Genomic DNA, 14,407 nt, shown 5'->3' with positions numbered 1-14,407 from the left:
TATTTTGACCCTATCCCTTCACCACTGTGCGTGTCTGTGTTGTGTATATGTGGGTGGAGGGCGGAACTCTGTTGGGGAAGTAATTAGATTAGCAGACTGTTCTTCTATTATCGCTATTATCTTCTCTTGTTATAAATACATAGTCTTTTAATGTTTTACTAACAAATCTGGTGGCTGTAAGTCATTGAAGCAGTCAAGGGTCAAAGATCTCAGGAAAATATTCAAATTATTGGATAATTCACTTATGTTGGGACTCTGGGGTCTATGGGGCTGAAATTGACCGGCACTTGCCCAGGATGTTGTAACAAAAAGCAATTATCTTTTAAAACGTACAAATGATTAATATACTTATTCCCATGAAACCCAGAAAATGCTGCAGTAATGTGAAATAAGAAGATTCCTGAAGCCACATGTTAGTTACTTGATTGTACACTAATTTCCTTTGCAGATATCCCCATTTATGCCACTGGTAAGAAGCATTTTAATTATTTGTGTTTTCACGGAGCCACAGTAATAAGGGGAGTTGGTGGCAAAGTTGTAAAATCACTGGGCAAATAACCCAAGATGCCCAGACTAATGCTCTGAGGGGATGTGTTCAAATCTCACCTTTGTTGCTGGTGGAATTTAAATTCTGCCTTTAAGAAATCTGTAATTGAAAGCTAACTTCGGTAAGGATAACTATGGAACCAGCAACCTTTGTCCTTTGTTGTAAAAGCTCATCTGGTTTATTAATGTCCTTTGGGAAGGAAACCTGCCACACAAACGTGGATCAGTTGTAATGGCACTTGGCGGGGGAATCGCCCAGGCCACTGGAGAATCCCGGGTGGTCAGAGACAGGGAAGGGTGATGCCCTGGCACTCCCCTGGCATTCATCTGGCACTGTCAGGTACCTGGGTGGCACTGCCAGGGTGCCAGATTGGCAGTGCCATGGCACCCAAGTACTAGGGTTGGCACTGCCAGGGATCATGCCCAAGGGGGGTATTGCCACTTGGAGGGGATGGTGAAGGGGTGTTCCCAGGGGCCACCCCAAGGTTGGGGGGAGTGAAGTGGGGCCTGGAAGGGGCTGCAGTTCAAAATGGCACCCGATCTGTGAATAGCTTTGAAATCACTTGAAGTACAGCCTCGGCAGGGAGGCCGTTCAAATGAACGTGACTCCCCAGAGAGAATTCTATTGCCTGCATGTTTTAATTGGAGGCGAACGTTAAAAAGTCCAAACCAACCAATGGTTTTCAACACCTCACGTTCTGATAAGATCACCGCCTACAAAGACTGCTACTTCAGCAGTGATTATTCTCATCTCTCGTCCTGTTTAACCTCCATTATATTGACCCTATCCCTTCACCACTGTGCGTGTCTGTGTTGTGTATATGTGGGTGGAGGGCGGAACTCTGTTGGGGAAGTAATTAGATTAGCAGACTGTTCTTCTATTATCGCTATTATCTTCTCTTGTTATAAATACAAAGTCTTTTAATGTTTTACTAACAAATCTGGTGGCTGTAAGTCATTGAAGCAGTCAAGGGTCAAAGATCTCAGGAAAATATTCAAATTATTGGATAATTCACTTATGTTGGGACTCTGGGGTCTATGGGGCTGAAATTGACCGGCACTTGCCCAGGATGTTGTAACAAAAAGCAATTATCTTTTAAAACGTACAAATGATTAATATACTTATTCCCATGAAACCCAGAAAATGCTGCAGTAATGTGAAATAAGAAGATTCCTGAAGCCACATTTTAGCTACTTGATTGTACACTAATTTCCTTTGCAGGTCTGCCCATTTATGCGACTGGTAAGATGCATTTTATTCATTTGTTTTTTGCATCGAGCCATAGTAATAAGGGGAGATGGTGGCAAAGTGGTAAAATCATTGGGCAAATAACCCAAGATGCCCAGACTAATGCTCTGAGGGGATGTGTTCAAATCTCACCTTTGTTGCTGGTGGAATTTAAATTCTGCCTTTAAGAAATCTGTAATTGAAAGCTAACCTCGGTAAGGATAACTATGGAACCAGCAACCTTTGTCCTTTGTTGTAAAAGCTCATCTGGTTTATTAATGTCCTTTGGGAAGGAAACCTGCCACACAAACGTGGATCAGTTGTAATGGCACTTGGCGGGGGAATCTCCCAGGCCACTGGAGAATCCCGGGTGGTCAGAGACAGGGAAGGGTGATGCCCTGGCACTCCCCTGGCATTCACCTGGCACTGTCAGGTACCTGGGTGGCACTACCAGGGTGCCAGATTGGCAGTGCCATGGCGCCCAAGTACTAGGGTTGGCACTGCCAGGGATTAGGCCCTTTCCACTTGGAGGGGAGGTGTTGCCAGGAGTCTCCCCAAGGTTGGGAGAGTGAAGCGGGGTCAATAAAATGGGGTGAGCCTGGAAGGAGCGGGAGATATTGGGGCACAGTTCAAAATGGTGCCCGATCTGCGAGGAGCCTTGAAATCACTCTAAGTATGGCCTCAGCAGAGAAAAACTCCCCAGGGCCAAACAAAAAGGCAAAGTGCCATAGGACGGCGGGGTATTTCTTGGCGCTGCAGAGAAACACCCCGCTAAACGTACCGCACATAAGACTTAGTTTGAAGTCCACTGAATCGCACCCTACACAATTCTTTTAGTAATTTCTTTACCTTGGATACCTAGATGCTTTTTTGTTTTTTATTTTAATAAATATTCAAAGGTTTCAATGTTTTTGAGGAACATTCATGTTGGTGCAGACCTTTACTGGAGGTGTTTTGAAACATCTCATTTGGCGATTTGTCTGAATTGTGGCAAGTTGCTTCAAATATTTAAACGTTTCTTCGCAAATACAACTCCCGACATTCCTTTTTTTTTAAATTTAAAGTACCCAATTCTTTTTTTCAAATAAGGGGCAATTTAGCGTGGCCAATCCACCTACTCTGCACATCTTTGGGATGTGGGGGTGGGACACAGCCTCTAAGCAATCTCCTGCTTCTTTTATAATAAACTACTTTAATGATTTGCAAAATGGAAGGAACCCCTTTTAAATTCTTGTCCTTTTTAATTCCCGTCTTGCTGGCTGCTTCAACTTTCCAGATTTTGGGTGTAAACTACAATCTTTTGAACCTACCTTCTGCTGCAAGCTACTATTTGAACTGGCCCAACTGGATTGCCCTCTGTGCAGTGTGCTGTGTGGCAGAGCCCCTTGATTTAATTTTGATGGACTTGACTCGCAGCCAATCAGCTCTTTTGAAATTCAGGTCTTTGACGTGCTCTTGCTTTTTTTTTCCTTTATTTGTTCATGGGATGTGGGCATCGCTGGCTGGGCCAGCATTTATTGCCAATCCCTGAGGCCATTTAAGAATCAACCACATTGCTGTGGGGGTCTGGAGTCACATGTCGGTCAGATGAGGTAGGAATAGCAGAAATTGTTCTCTGAAGGACACATCATTCGACTTTTATTTCCAGGTCTTTTCTTTTATCGATTTCAAATGCCACCATCTGCCCTGGTGGGATTCGAATTGGGTCCCCAGAGCATTTCTCTGGGTCTCTGGATTATTCGTCCAGTGGCAATACCACTACGTCACTGCCTCCCCTAATTCTGATTGATTCTGATTGGGGGGCTGGTCCTGGAATATTCTGAATACACAGGCAAGCTCCATTTTGCGGAGCTGAGTTTCAGTTCTGTGAAAACCTAGGAAGCAGCAGGTCCTGTCAGCTGAGGCTGGTAATTAAAACACTTTTCAGCCCGGCCTGTGAAAGTTTCACTGCTGATTAAAAGGCTGGGGAGCTGAATCTGATTTTCTCTCAACTGATAGCCTGTGTTTAAAGACCATTCTCTCCGCAATCAGTTATCTGCAGGAGGGTCCAGACCAGTGCCATCGGCAGGAAGAGGGGGCTGATTGAAAACCTATTTCAAATCCTCAGGTGAAGAATTCTAATATTACCTCAGTGAGGCTGAGAGCCAGTCTGGTGGAGGTCATTTAAATGAACGTGACTCCCCAGAGAGAATTCTATTGCCTGCATGTTCTGATTGGAGGCAAACATTAAAAAGTCCAAACCAACCAATGGTTTTCAACACCTCATATTCTTTTAAGATCACCGCCTACAAAGGCTGCGACCACAGCAGTGAAGATTCCCATCACTCGTCCTGTTTAACATCCATTACTTTGATCCTATCCCTTCCCCACTGTGCGTGTCTGTGTTGTGTGTATGTGGGTGGAGGGTGGGACGCTGTTGGGGAAGTAATTAGATTAGCAGATTGTTGTTCTATTATTACCATTGCATGTTTAACTCTTCTCGTGTTGTAAATACATAGTTGTTTTAATGTTTTACTTACAAATCTGGTGCTTGTAAGTTATTGGAGCAGTCAAGGGTCAAAGATCTCAGGAAAATATACAAATTATTGGATAATTCACTTATGTTGGGACTCTGGGGTCTATGGGGCTGAAATTGACCGGCACTCGCCCTGGATGTTGGAACAAAAAGCAATTGTCTTTTAAAACGTACAAATGATTAATATACTTATTCCCATGAAACCCAGAAAATGCTGCAGTAATGTGAAATAAGAAGATTCCTGAAGCCACATTTTAGCTACTTGATTGTACACTAATTTCCTTTGCAGGTCTGCCCATTTATGCAACTGGTAAGATGCATTTTATTCATTTGTTTTTTGCATCGAGCCATAGTAATAAGGGGAGATGGTGGCAAAGTGGTAAAATCACTGGGCAAATAACCCAAGATGCCCAGACTAATGCTCTGAGGGGATGTGTTCAAATCTCACCTTTGTTGCTGGTGGAATTTAAATTCTGCCTTTAAGAAATCTGTAATTGAAAGCTAACCTCGGTAAGGATAACTATGGAACCAGCAACCTTTGTCCTTTGTTGTAAAAGCTCATCTGGTTTATTAATGACCTTTGGGAAGGAAACCTGCCACACAAACGTGGATCAGTTGTAATGGCACTTGGCGGGGGAATCTCCCAGGCCACTGGAGAATCCCGGGTGGTCAGAGACAGTGAAGGGTGATGCCCTGGCACTCCCCTGGCATTCACCTGGCACTGTCAGGTACCTGGGTGGCACTACCAGGGTGCCAGATTGGCAGTGCCATGGCACCCAAGTACTAGGGTTGGCACTGCCAGGGATTAGGCCCTTTCCACTTGGAGGGGAGGTGTTGCCAGGAGTCTCCCCAAGGTTGGGAGAGTGAAGCGGGGTCAATAAAATGGGGTGAGCCTGGAAGGAGCGGGAGATATTGGGGCACAGTTCAAAATGGTGCCCGATCTGCGAGGAGCCTTGAAATCACTCTAAGTATGGCCTCAGCAGAGAAAAACTCCCCAGGGCCAAACAAAAAGGCAAAGTGCCATAGGACGGCGGGGTATTTCTTGGCGCTGCAGAGAAACACCCCGCTAAACGTACCGCACATAAGACTTAGTTTGAAGTCCACTGAATCGCACCCTACACAATTATTTTAGTAATTTCTTTACCTTGGATACCTAGATGCTTTTTTGTTTTTTATTTTAATAAATATTCAAGGTTTCAATGTTTTTGAGGAACATTCATGTTGGTGCAGACCTTTACTGGAGGTGTTTTGAAACATCTCATTTGGCGATTTGTCTGAATTGTGGCAAGTTGCTTCAAACCATTTAAAAGTTTCTTCGCAAATACAACTCCCGACATTCCTTTTTTTTAAAATTTAAAGTACCCAATTCTTTTTTTCAAATAAGGGGCAATTTAGCGTGGCCAATCCACCTACTCTGCACATCTTTGGGATGTGGGGGTGGGACACAGCCTCTAAGCAATCTCCTGCTTCTTTTATAATAAACTACTTTAATGATTTGCAAAATGGAAGGAACCCCTTTTAAATTCTTGTCCTTTTTAATTCCCGTCTTGCTGGCTGCTTCAACTTTCCAGATTTTGGGTGTAAACTACAATCTTTTGAACCTACCTTCTGCTGCAAGCTACTATTTGAACTGGCCCAACTGGATTGCCCTCTGTGCAGTGTGCTGTGTGGCAGAGCCCCTTGATTTAATTTTGATGGACTTGACTCGCAGCCAATCAGCTCTTTTGAAATTCAGGTCTTTGACGTGCTCTTGCTTTTTTTTTCCTTTATTTGTTCATGGGATGTGGGCATCGCTGGCTGGGCCAGCATTTATTGCCAATCCCTGAGGCCATTTAAGAATCAACCACATTGCTGTGGGGGTCTGGAGTCACATGTCGGTCAGATGAGGTAGGAATAGCAGAAATTGTTCTCTGAAGGACACATCATTCGACTTTTATTTCCAGGTCTTTTCTTTTATCGATTTCAAATGCCACCATCTGCCCTGGTGGGATTCGAATTGGGTCCCCAGAGCATTTCTCTGGGTCTCTGGATTATTAGTCCAGTGGCAATACCACTACGTCACTGCCTCCCCTAATTCTGATTGATTCTGATTGGGGGGCTGGTCCTGGAATATTCTGAATACACAGGCAAGCTCCATTTTGCGGAGCTGAGTTTCAGTTCTGTGAAAACCTAGGAAGCAGCAGGTCCTGTCAGCTGAGGCTGGTAATTAAAACACTTTTCAGCCCGGCCTGTGAAAGTTTCACTGCTGATTAAAAGGCTGGGGAGCTGAATCTGATTTTCTCTCAACTGATAGCCTGTGTTTAAAGACCATTCTCTCCGCAATCAGTTATCTGCAGGAGGGTCCAGACCAGTGCCATCGGCAGGAAGAGGGGGCTGATTGAAAACCTATTTCAAATCCTCAGGTGAAGAATTCTAATATTACCTCAGTGAGGCTGAGAGCCAGTCTGGTGGAGGTCATTTAAATGAACGTGACTCTCCAGAGAGAATTCTATTGCCTGCATGTTCTGATTGGAGGCAAACATTAAAAAGTCCAAACCAACCAATGGTTTTCAACACCTCATATTCTTTTAAGATCACCGCCTACAAAGGCTGCGACCACAGCAGTGAAGATTCCCATCACTCGTCCTGTTTAACATCCATTACTTTGATCCTATCCCTTCCCCACTGTGCGTGTCTGTGTTGTGTGTATGTGGGTGGAGGGTGGGACGCTGTTGGGGAAGTAATTAGATTAGCAGATTGTTGTTCTATTATTACCATTGCATGTTTAACTCTTCTCGTGTTGTAAATACATAGTTGTTTTAATGTTTTACTTACAAATCTGGTGCTTGTAAGTTATTGGAGCAGTCAAGGGTCAAAGATCTCAGGAAAATATACAAATTATTGGATAATTCACTTATGTTGGGTCTATGGGGCTGAAATTGACCGGCACTCGCCCAGGATGTTGTAACAAAAAGCAATTATCTTTTAAAATGCACAAATGATTAATATACCTATTCCCATATAACCCAGAAAATACTGATGCGGATGTTAAATGTTAAAATTCCTGAAGCCACATGTTAGTTACTTGATTGTACACTAACTTCCTTTGCAGATATCCCCATTTATGCTTCTGGTAAGATGCATTTTAATCATTTGTGTTTTCATCAAGCCACAGTAATGAGGGGAGTTGGTGGCAAAGTGATAAAATCACTGGGCAAATAAACCAAGATGCCCAGACTATTGCTCTGAGGGGATGTGTTCAAATCACACTATGGTAGCTGGTGGAATTTAAATTCAACCTTTAAGAAATCTGTAATTGAAAGCTAACCTTGGTAAGGATAACTATGGAACTAACAAGCTTTGTTGTAAAAGCTCATCTGGTTCATTAATGTCCTTTGGGAAGGAAACCTGCCAACCTTGAGACTCCAGACCCACAACTATGTGGGTAATTTGTAACTGCTGTCAAGGACAATTAGGTAGGGACACCAAATGGTGGTCCTGCCTGTGATGCCCACATCCCATGAAGGAATTTAAAAAAATAAACATTACAACATTTGCGATCAGGAAGTGTGGCTCAGTTGGTGACACTCTTCTCTCTGATTTGGAATGTCATGGGTTCAGATCCCATTCCAGAGACTTAAGCACAAAAATCTAGGCTGATCCTGCAGTGTAGCATTGAGGGAGTGCTGCACTGTTGCCGATGCTGTCTTTGTTGAATCCCAGGTTTCTTTACCCGTCAGTCTGGCCTCAATAAAAGTCGAGATGGATTTGCAGGTATAACATTAGTTATTTTATTTAGCTTGCAAGCGTTCCTCAATTCTCAGGAGCACGAAGCACATTCTGCTCCATGGACTTCTGAAATCAAGTGAGGATATGGAACAAAGGAATCTGTACTGATACATTCAAATGGCATCAAGTTTCACATACACGATGCCCATAGGTCATCCTATACCCCTCCTGACCTGTTGATCTATTCTGATTGGCTCACTTCCAATCCCTTCCTCTGGCCCCTATTATCCAGCATCACTCTCGTAGACACACCTCTTCCTGCTTTTTCCATGCGGTCTGAAATCCTTTGTGTATGAACTAACTAGAATCAAAGTGGCCTATTTCTACATTACATTAACTAATATCCCTAAAGTAACTATTTTATATCACATTCGTCATTCCCTCCTTTTATCATTCCATGATAACCGGACAATCCAATCCATAGCTACGGTTCCTCATCTGAAAAGATCCGTCGCTGCATTTCCAATTCCTGGCTTAGCACCCCCTCATCTGCTTCACCCTCATGGATTTTAACAGTTAAGTTTTAGGGGCGTTGATCTAATCCAGTGCACCCCACATTCTACCCATCACACATTTAAGGTTGGCCAGGCCCACAAAGATGCAGCCGATAGCTACCACTAAATACATGGCCATATTTATCAACCAGTCCTTCCAACCTCCAAATCCCCAGTTACCCCAAGAACCAGGATCCTGCATCCCGTCCAGGTGATCCCGTATGCGATCCATAAATTTAGTGATGTTAGCGGTCAAGTCTTGAACTCCCATGATACACTTGCCCTGCACTATGGCGCATACCCCACCCTCACGGGCCAGAAGATAGTCAAGAGCGTACCGGTTCTGCATTGCAAACAACCGTAGCTGAGACAATTCCTTGGTTATTGCCCCGAGGGCTCCCAAGGTTTCATTTCCCAAGGTGGTAAGGCCACAAATAAAATAATTCCTATCACTGACAGCCAAGGAACCCCCCACACCTCCTAGTGTCAATACGCTCAGAATCCCCCACCCGGCTGAGTGGCCCCGGTTGGGTGCAAGAACCTGAGGTTTTTTCCAGTTCTCGCAAAATTCAGCAGAGACTGCCCGGCGTGCTAACTGATTATGCAGCTTCCACGCCGAAGGGCAGGGGACTGTGGTAGGGACTAGAGTCCCTATAGCAATTCGGCGGGGAAATGGGGGTGACAAAACGTTGGTCGCTGTACCATTAAATAAAAAGTAGTATCCTTGCTCCGTGTGCAGGCTAGCATCACAATCAGCATATCGGTTGCGTAAGGACCCCCCAGTAGCCCTGTTTATCCAACTTTGAAACGCCCATTCGGGCCGCCTAGCAATGCGGAAAGCCCTAGTCCCAACAGTGATATGAGAGACATTCGCCCATCCACAAAGGAGCTGGAGGCCGGCGTTCAATGGAACGCAAGTGGTGTTGTAACAAACGCATTGGCCAGACACCTGGGTGATATGGCACCTCCTGTCCGTACAGGTGGGGAACAGACATGTTATATTTGTGTCCACCTCTACCAGCAAACAGCCGTATCCTTCACTGCTGAAACAATTCTCGTACGACCGGGAATCCCTATGAGGAGTGAAGTGGCTAGGTATGTACGCCCTCCACCGTTGCAGCCTATCGTACTGTGAATGGGAATTATCCCGAGGAAGGGGAAGGCAAATAGCCGGTGGTGCTGAACCCGGATCGTAAGGAAGAGTGACCTGCTCGGGCAGTGGCTCGGAATGCTGACAATGAACCACCGTTTGGGGAGTGCCCCAAAGCGGTGAAACAGAAAATAACCTAGACACCGCTGCGGGGTTCGGGTAGCAGACAACCCGTCCCTGTCCATACAAGCGGTGGTAAATCTGGTAGAAGAGATTCATACTACCCGGGTTTCCCTCAGTTTGGCCTTTAACTAACTTAAGTGTATCTCCCGGTAACCTACGTTCTAGCTGTACTTCCCTTCTCATACGCCCCGTCCTCTCTCTAGTCCCTTTCACTTTCTCATAGCCTCTTCCTACGCTCGTCTGACAGCCTGATGTTACCTTTATTGCACCACTCTTAACACATCCAAAATCGAATTTACATGTATTCCAAAAACAAGGCAATGTCCATATAATGTTCCCTTCCCATCGCCGGGACCGGTGCAGCTGCTTCATGACTCCTGCATTCTCCTTAACTTTGACGACCTTCCATGCGGTCGAAACCATGTCCTCGTATGGGGGCAGCGAAGAACATCACCTTTGCATAGGTGATGTATCCTTGTAGATTGGTTGGGGCTACACATATAAATAATATTCCCCTTTTCCATGTCCATCGCCAATAACACGCCAAGCGAAGTGAGGCCAAATATCATACAGACGGTGCGTAGCCACTCCATCATGCTCCACACCTGTAAAATAGCACTGGAGAAGGGAGGCAGGTTAGTATCCGACCTTTTACAGTAGTGGAGATGGACTCAATTTACAGTGATGTAGGTGGACCCAAGCACTTCGCCCCTCCACTCTAACTGCTGTGGGGTGGTAAGGAGAACTTGGAAGGGCCCGTCACATCGCGGCTCTGACCCCTTCCTAGTCCAATTTTTGACCATGACATAACTACCGGGCTGGACTGAAAGTGAGCTAGGTACTGGGGGCGATGGCTGGTGAGCCGCGCGGACCTGGCCATGGAGTTCCTTGAGCACTTGCGTGAGGGCTAGAACATAGGTGGTCATCGCTTCAGTCATCTGGTGAAACTGAACCAGTCTGGGAACCTGCAGGCTCCAGGGAGTTCTAAGAGGCCTGCCATAAAGGATCTCGGCAGGAGAGAGCCGGGCTGGTCCCGCAGGTGTAACCCGCAGCTGGAAGAGGGCAACGGGGAGCAACTTAAGCCATGTCAGTCCCGTGTCTGCTCTTAATTTAGCCAATTTAGTTTTGAGGGTCTGATTGTGTCTCTCAACCAACCCGGCCGCCTGCGGTCTATAAGCACAGTGTAACTGCTGGCGTATGCCCAACTGGGAGCAAAACTCCTTGTTAATTTGTCCAATAAAATGAGGCCCATTATCAGAACTTAACTGAGCTGGTATACCGTACCGGGGAATGATTTCCCGCATCAAGACTTTAACCACAGTAGCAGCTTTATTATCGATAGTCGGATACGCCTCGACCCATCTGCTGAACACATCCACAATGACCAAAACATATTTATAACATTGACACCTTTCCAACTCAATGTAATCCACTTGGAGCGTCTCAAAGGGACCACTGGGCAACGGGGCTTGCCCCATCCCACAAGGGATACCTTTTCCGGTGTTATATTGCTGACAAATCAAACACCGATTACTGATACTTTGGGCCAACCCCTGCATTTTAGGGTGCCACCAAGTGTCCAGCAACAAATCACTAGTCCCTCGAGCCCCACAATGAGTTGCAAAGTGTACACATTCAATGACCCATAAAGCCAGTACATCAGACATACAAGTCTGGTGTGCTGGCGTGGTCCATAAAGAGGAAACAGAATCATATGTACAACCTAACCGTTTCCACATTTGTTTATCACTCTCAGGAGCATCCTCCTGTAACCTTATGACGTCTTGGATGGTTGGCATTGACTTGTCAGAAGCAGACATATTTATAGTAGATCGTTTAGTCTGACTTAACATCTTAGGCACCATCACTTGCTGAATTTGCGCGGCTGTTCGCGCTGCACAATCTGCTCGTTCATTACCAACGTCAACTGGGGTCCTACCATTCGTGTGGGCAGCGCATTAATTGAACGTAAATCCTGTACTAATCGGTACTGGTCTGGTTTGGCTGCTTTAGCCACAGCAAGTATTGGGGTGTTACATTCTGATTTGCAAGGGACTAAAATACCCTGTTTCAACAGCTCTTGAATTAATTTATCTATTGACGGAGCAGCTTGAGATTTCAGGGGGTATTGCCGAATGGAAGGTAGCTTTACATGATCCTTAATCATCACCTTGATAGGTGTAACATTTGTCTTTCCCACTTGTGATGGGTATTCCGCCCAGACATGTGGATTGACATATTCCAACACATCATGTCCCCTGTGATGCTGCAGTCGAGTGTTAATCGTTTCAGGGACCTCAAAATATTTTATGGCAGTGCCGTCCGGCATGACTTGAAGTGCGTACTCTGTTGGATCCGAATGATCCACTGCCCTCCTGACCATTCGCCCCATATCCCTGGCATGGTACTGGTCGTGGACCTGACGTGTAATATGAGGGCTTACCGAAGCTGACTGTGGCCATAACTGTGGTGATATTGTAACAAAATCGGCTGTACCTTCTTTTCCCATGACTGTGGCTGTAACCTTGACTGGCCATTCGGTCTCAATTAATGGCCGGTATTTGTCCTCCAACTCCCAGTTTCGTCCAGTTCTGTCATAGGCCAGGGTAACGTGATGCAGTGACTGTTCAATGTCTAACGTCCAACACTGGGGGGTGATAGAAATATAGCACTGTTGTCTCATCCTCCATGGTGTAACCGTTACCCCCTCATCTCCGCACTCTAGCTGTAGCTGGAAGATACACAGTAAATCTCGGGCCAACAAGTTACAGTCCAATCCAGTAGTCACTACAAACTGATGATCTGCAGACTTATTCTCGTAAGTGACTGTCACAGGTTCAGAAATAGGATACTCACACACCTGTCCTGTCTTTTAAAGGGGCATTCCTGTTGCCAGTGATCTGCACGGCCGCAATTAAAACATGCATTGCTCCCTCTATATCTGCCTCGTCCTCTTCTCCCAGTAGACCAATGGCCCCTCAGAGGGGGCTGCGGTTGTAAAGCTGTTGATGCATTCGGTGGGCCATAAAAAGGAGCTGAGGGTCCCTTTGGGTGGGTTTGGTATCTTCCTAATCGGCAACTGTCTCCGAATCTCACTAGGGGGCACTCTAGCTATTTCCCCTTTGTTCCAAGACTTCAACGTCTCTCCCTGTCACTAGGGGGAGTTCTTTCTCTTCAAAATCATCGATTGCAGGTTCCTTTGTTCCCGAACCTTGTGGTTTCTCCTTAGTTTGGAGAGGCTTAGGTGGTATACTTAATTGTTTCTGGTGATGGTCAAGCCCCTCTCTCGCTGTCCGAGATCTTGTCGTAGAGCTAACTGGGCTTGTGGAACAGAGCTCCTCTCCCACTACTGATCATGAAGATGGTAAATCAGGACCCACACTATCACCCAAAAGGGCTTGAGTTACTGGCATAATTGGAATCTGGCTCCAGTGACTGGATATCAATTATTATACTCTGGTGGTTCTGGAATTAGTGCAGACAATGCTACAGGTGCAGTCGGAACTTTTAGTGAACATTTTCTAAATTATTGAATTTATCATTTTCTGTCAATTCAAGGCCAGCCTTTGAACTACGTAGCTCATCTTTTGTTTCACCCGTGCCTTTCCTGTCTCTACTTGGTTGAAAAGGTTCTAACAGTGTTTTTTTTTAACTTAAAAATGTTTGAAAATTCAAATTGAATTACTGCAACTTGCAAGCTTAGCTCTGATCTCAACTCAGAACTAAATTTACGATTTGCTTAACACAAACTTGTATAACATTTACAAATTAATTATTTCTTTATCTTAACAATTTTTCTTTTAACAAGTTTTTTTTTTCTTTTACATTCACATAAATGTTGGCAAAATCAACTATCATCTCCAGATTTACACTTTTTAAAAATGTTGTCCGTGACCTCCTTTAAGTTTCTATTAATCTCCTGATAAAATGAGATAAACATTATTTCAAGTAAGTAAAACTTAAGATTCTGGCAATTTCAATCAATTGCTTTCGAAAATAATAACTTTTATCAAAGAGATGGAGAAACCCACTGGTTTCCTTTAATTAATTCAAAACGTAACTTTGCTGGTGTTCACTGACTCAAAGGAAAGGTCTCCGATTACACTACAGGCTGCTGCTGTTATCTCAAAGCCTGAGTGAGAAGCGCTGTCTGTCTTTTGATTTTGCCTGCTGCTGTTAACCCTTTGAGAGACTTCTGCTTCAACCAATATGCAGCATTCCCCACAATCTCAACTAATCCTCGGAACTGCGTTTTTCGCCACTACAGCCCAAGGGTACAATTTTAGCTTAATCAACTATATATTTAACACACTCACACATGGAGGTGAACCATTTTCAATTTCAAATGTCTCATTGACCTCCCATAACCTAACCCAAGCCGAATTAACACACACATGGAGGTGAACCATTTTCAATTTCTAATGTCCCATCGACCTCCCATAACCTAACCCAAGCCGAATTAACACACACATGGAGGTGAACCATTTTCAATTTCTAATGTCCCATCGACCTCCCATAACCTAACCCAAGCCGAATTAACAATATGAGATCCCATCAATTAAAATGCTAATCCCCAGACTGAC

At 44.8% G+C, this 14,407-nt stretch overlaps 1 protein-coding gene across 50 annotated transcripts in view; it reads left to right on the top strand.

The window, feature by feature from the left end:
- The window catches only part of LOC140388478 (inter-alpha-trypsin inhibitor heavy chain H3-like), a 195,763-nt gene that overhangs the window by 155,751 nt on the left and 25,605 nt on the right, over positions 1-14,407 (top strand). For 10 of the 50 annotated variants that reach the window (XM_072472732.1, XM_072472720.1, XM_072472708.1 and 7 more), the window contains 4 exons: positions 449-469; positions 1,769-1,789; positions 4,579-4,599; positions 7,381-7,401. The exons of 9 other annotated variants lie outside the window; for them this stretch is intronic. In XM_072472732.1, coding sequence (XP_072328833.1) covers positions 449-469; positions 1,769-1,789; positions 4,579-4,599; positions 7,381-7,401 — 84 coding nt within the window. The remainder of the gene's footprint in view (positions 1-448; positions 470-1,768; positions 1,790-4,578; positions 4,600-7,380; positions 7,402-14,407) is intronic. 31 more of the 50 variants (XM_072472730.1, XM_072472731.1, XM_072472727.1 and 28 more) reach the window with 7 other exon arrangements.

The sequence above is a fragment of the Scyliorhinus torazame genome, chromosome 13, assembly GCF_047496885.1.
Source record: "Scyliorhinus torazame isolate Kashiwa2021f chromosome 13, sScyTor2.1, whole genome shotgun sequence".
In the NCBI taxonomy this organism is placed as follows: Eukaryota; Metazoa; Chordata; class Chondrichthyes; order Carcharhiniformes; family Scyliorhinidae; genus Scyliorhinus; species Scyliorhinus torazame.
The sequence above is the reverse complement of the archived record's forward strand: the minus strand, read 5'-3'. Positions and strand labels throughout refer to the sequence as shown.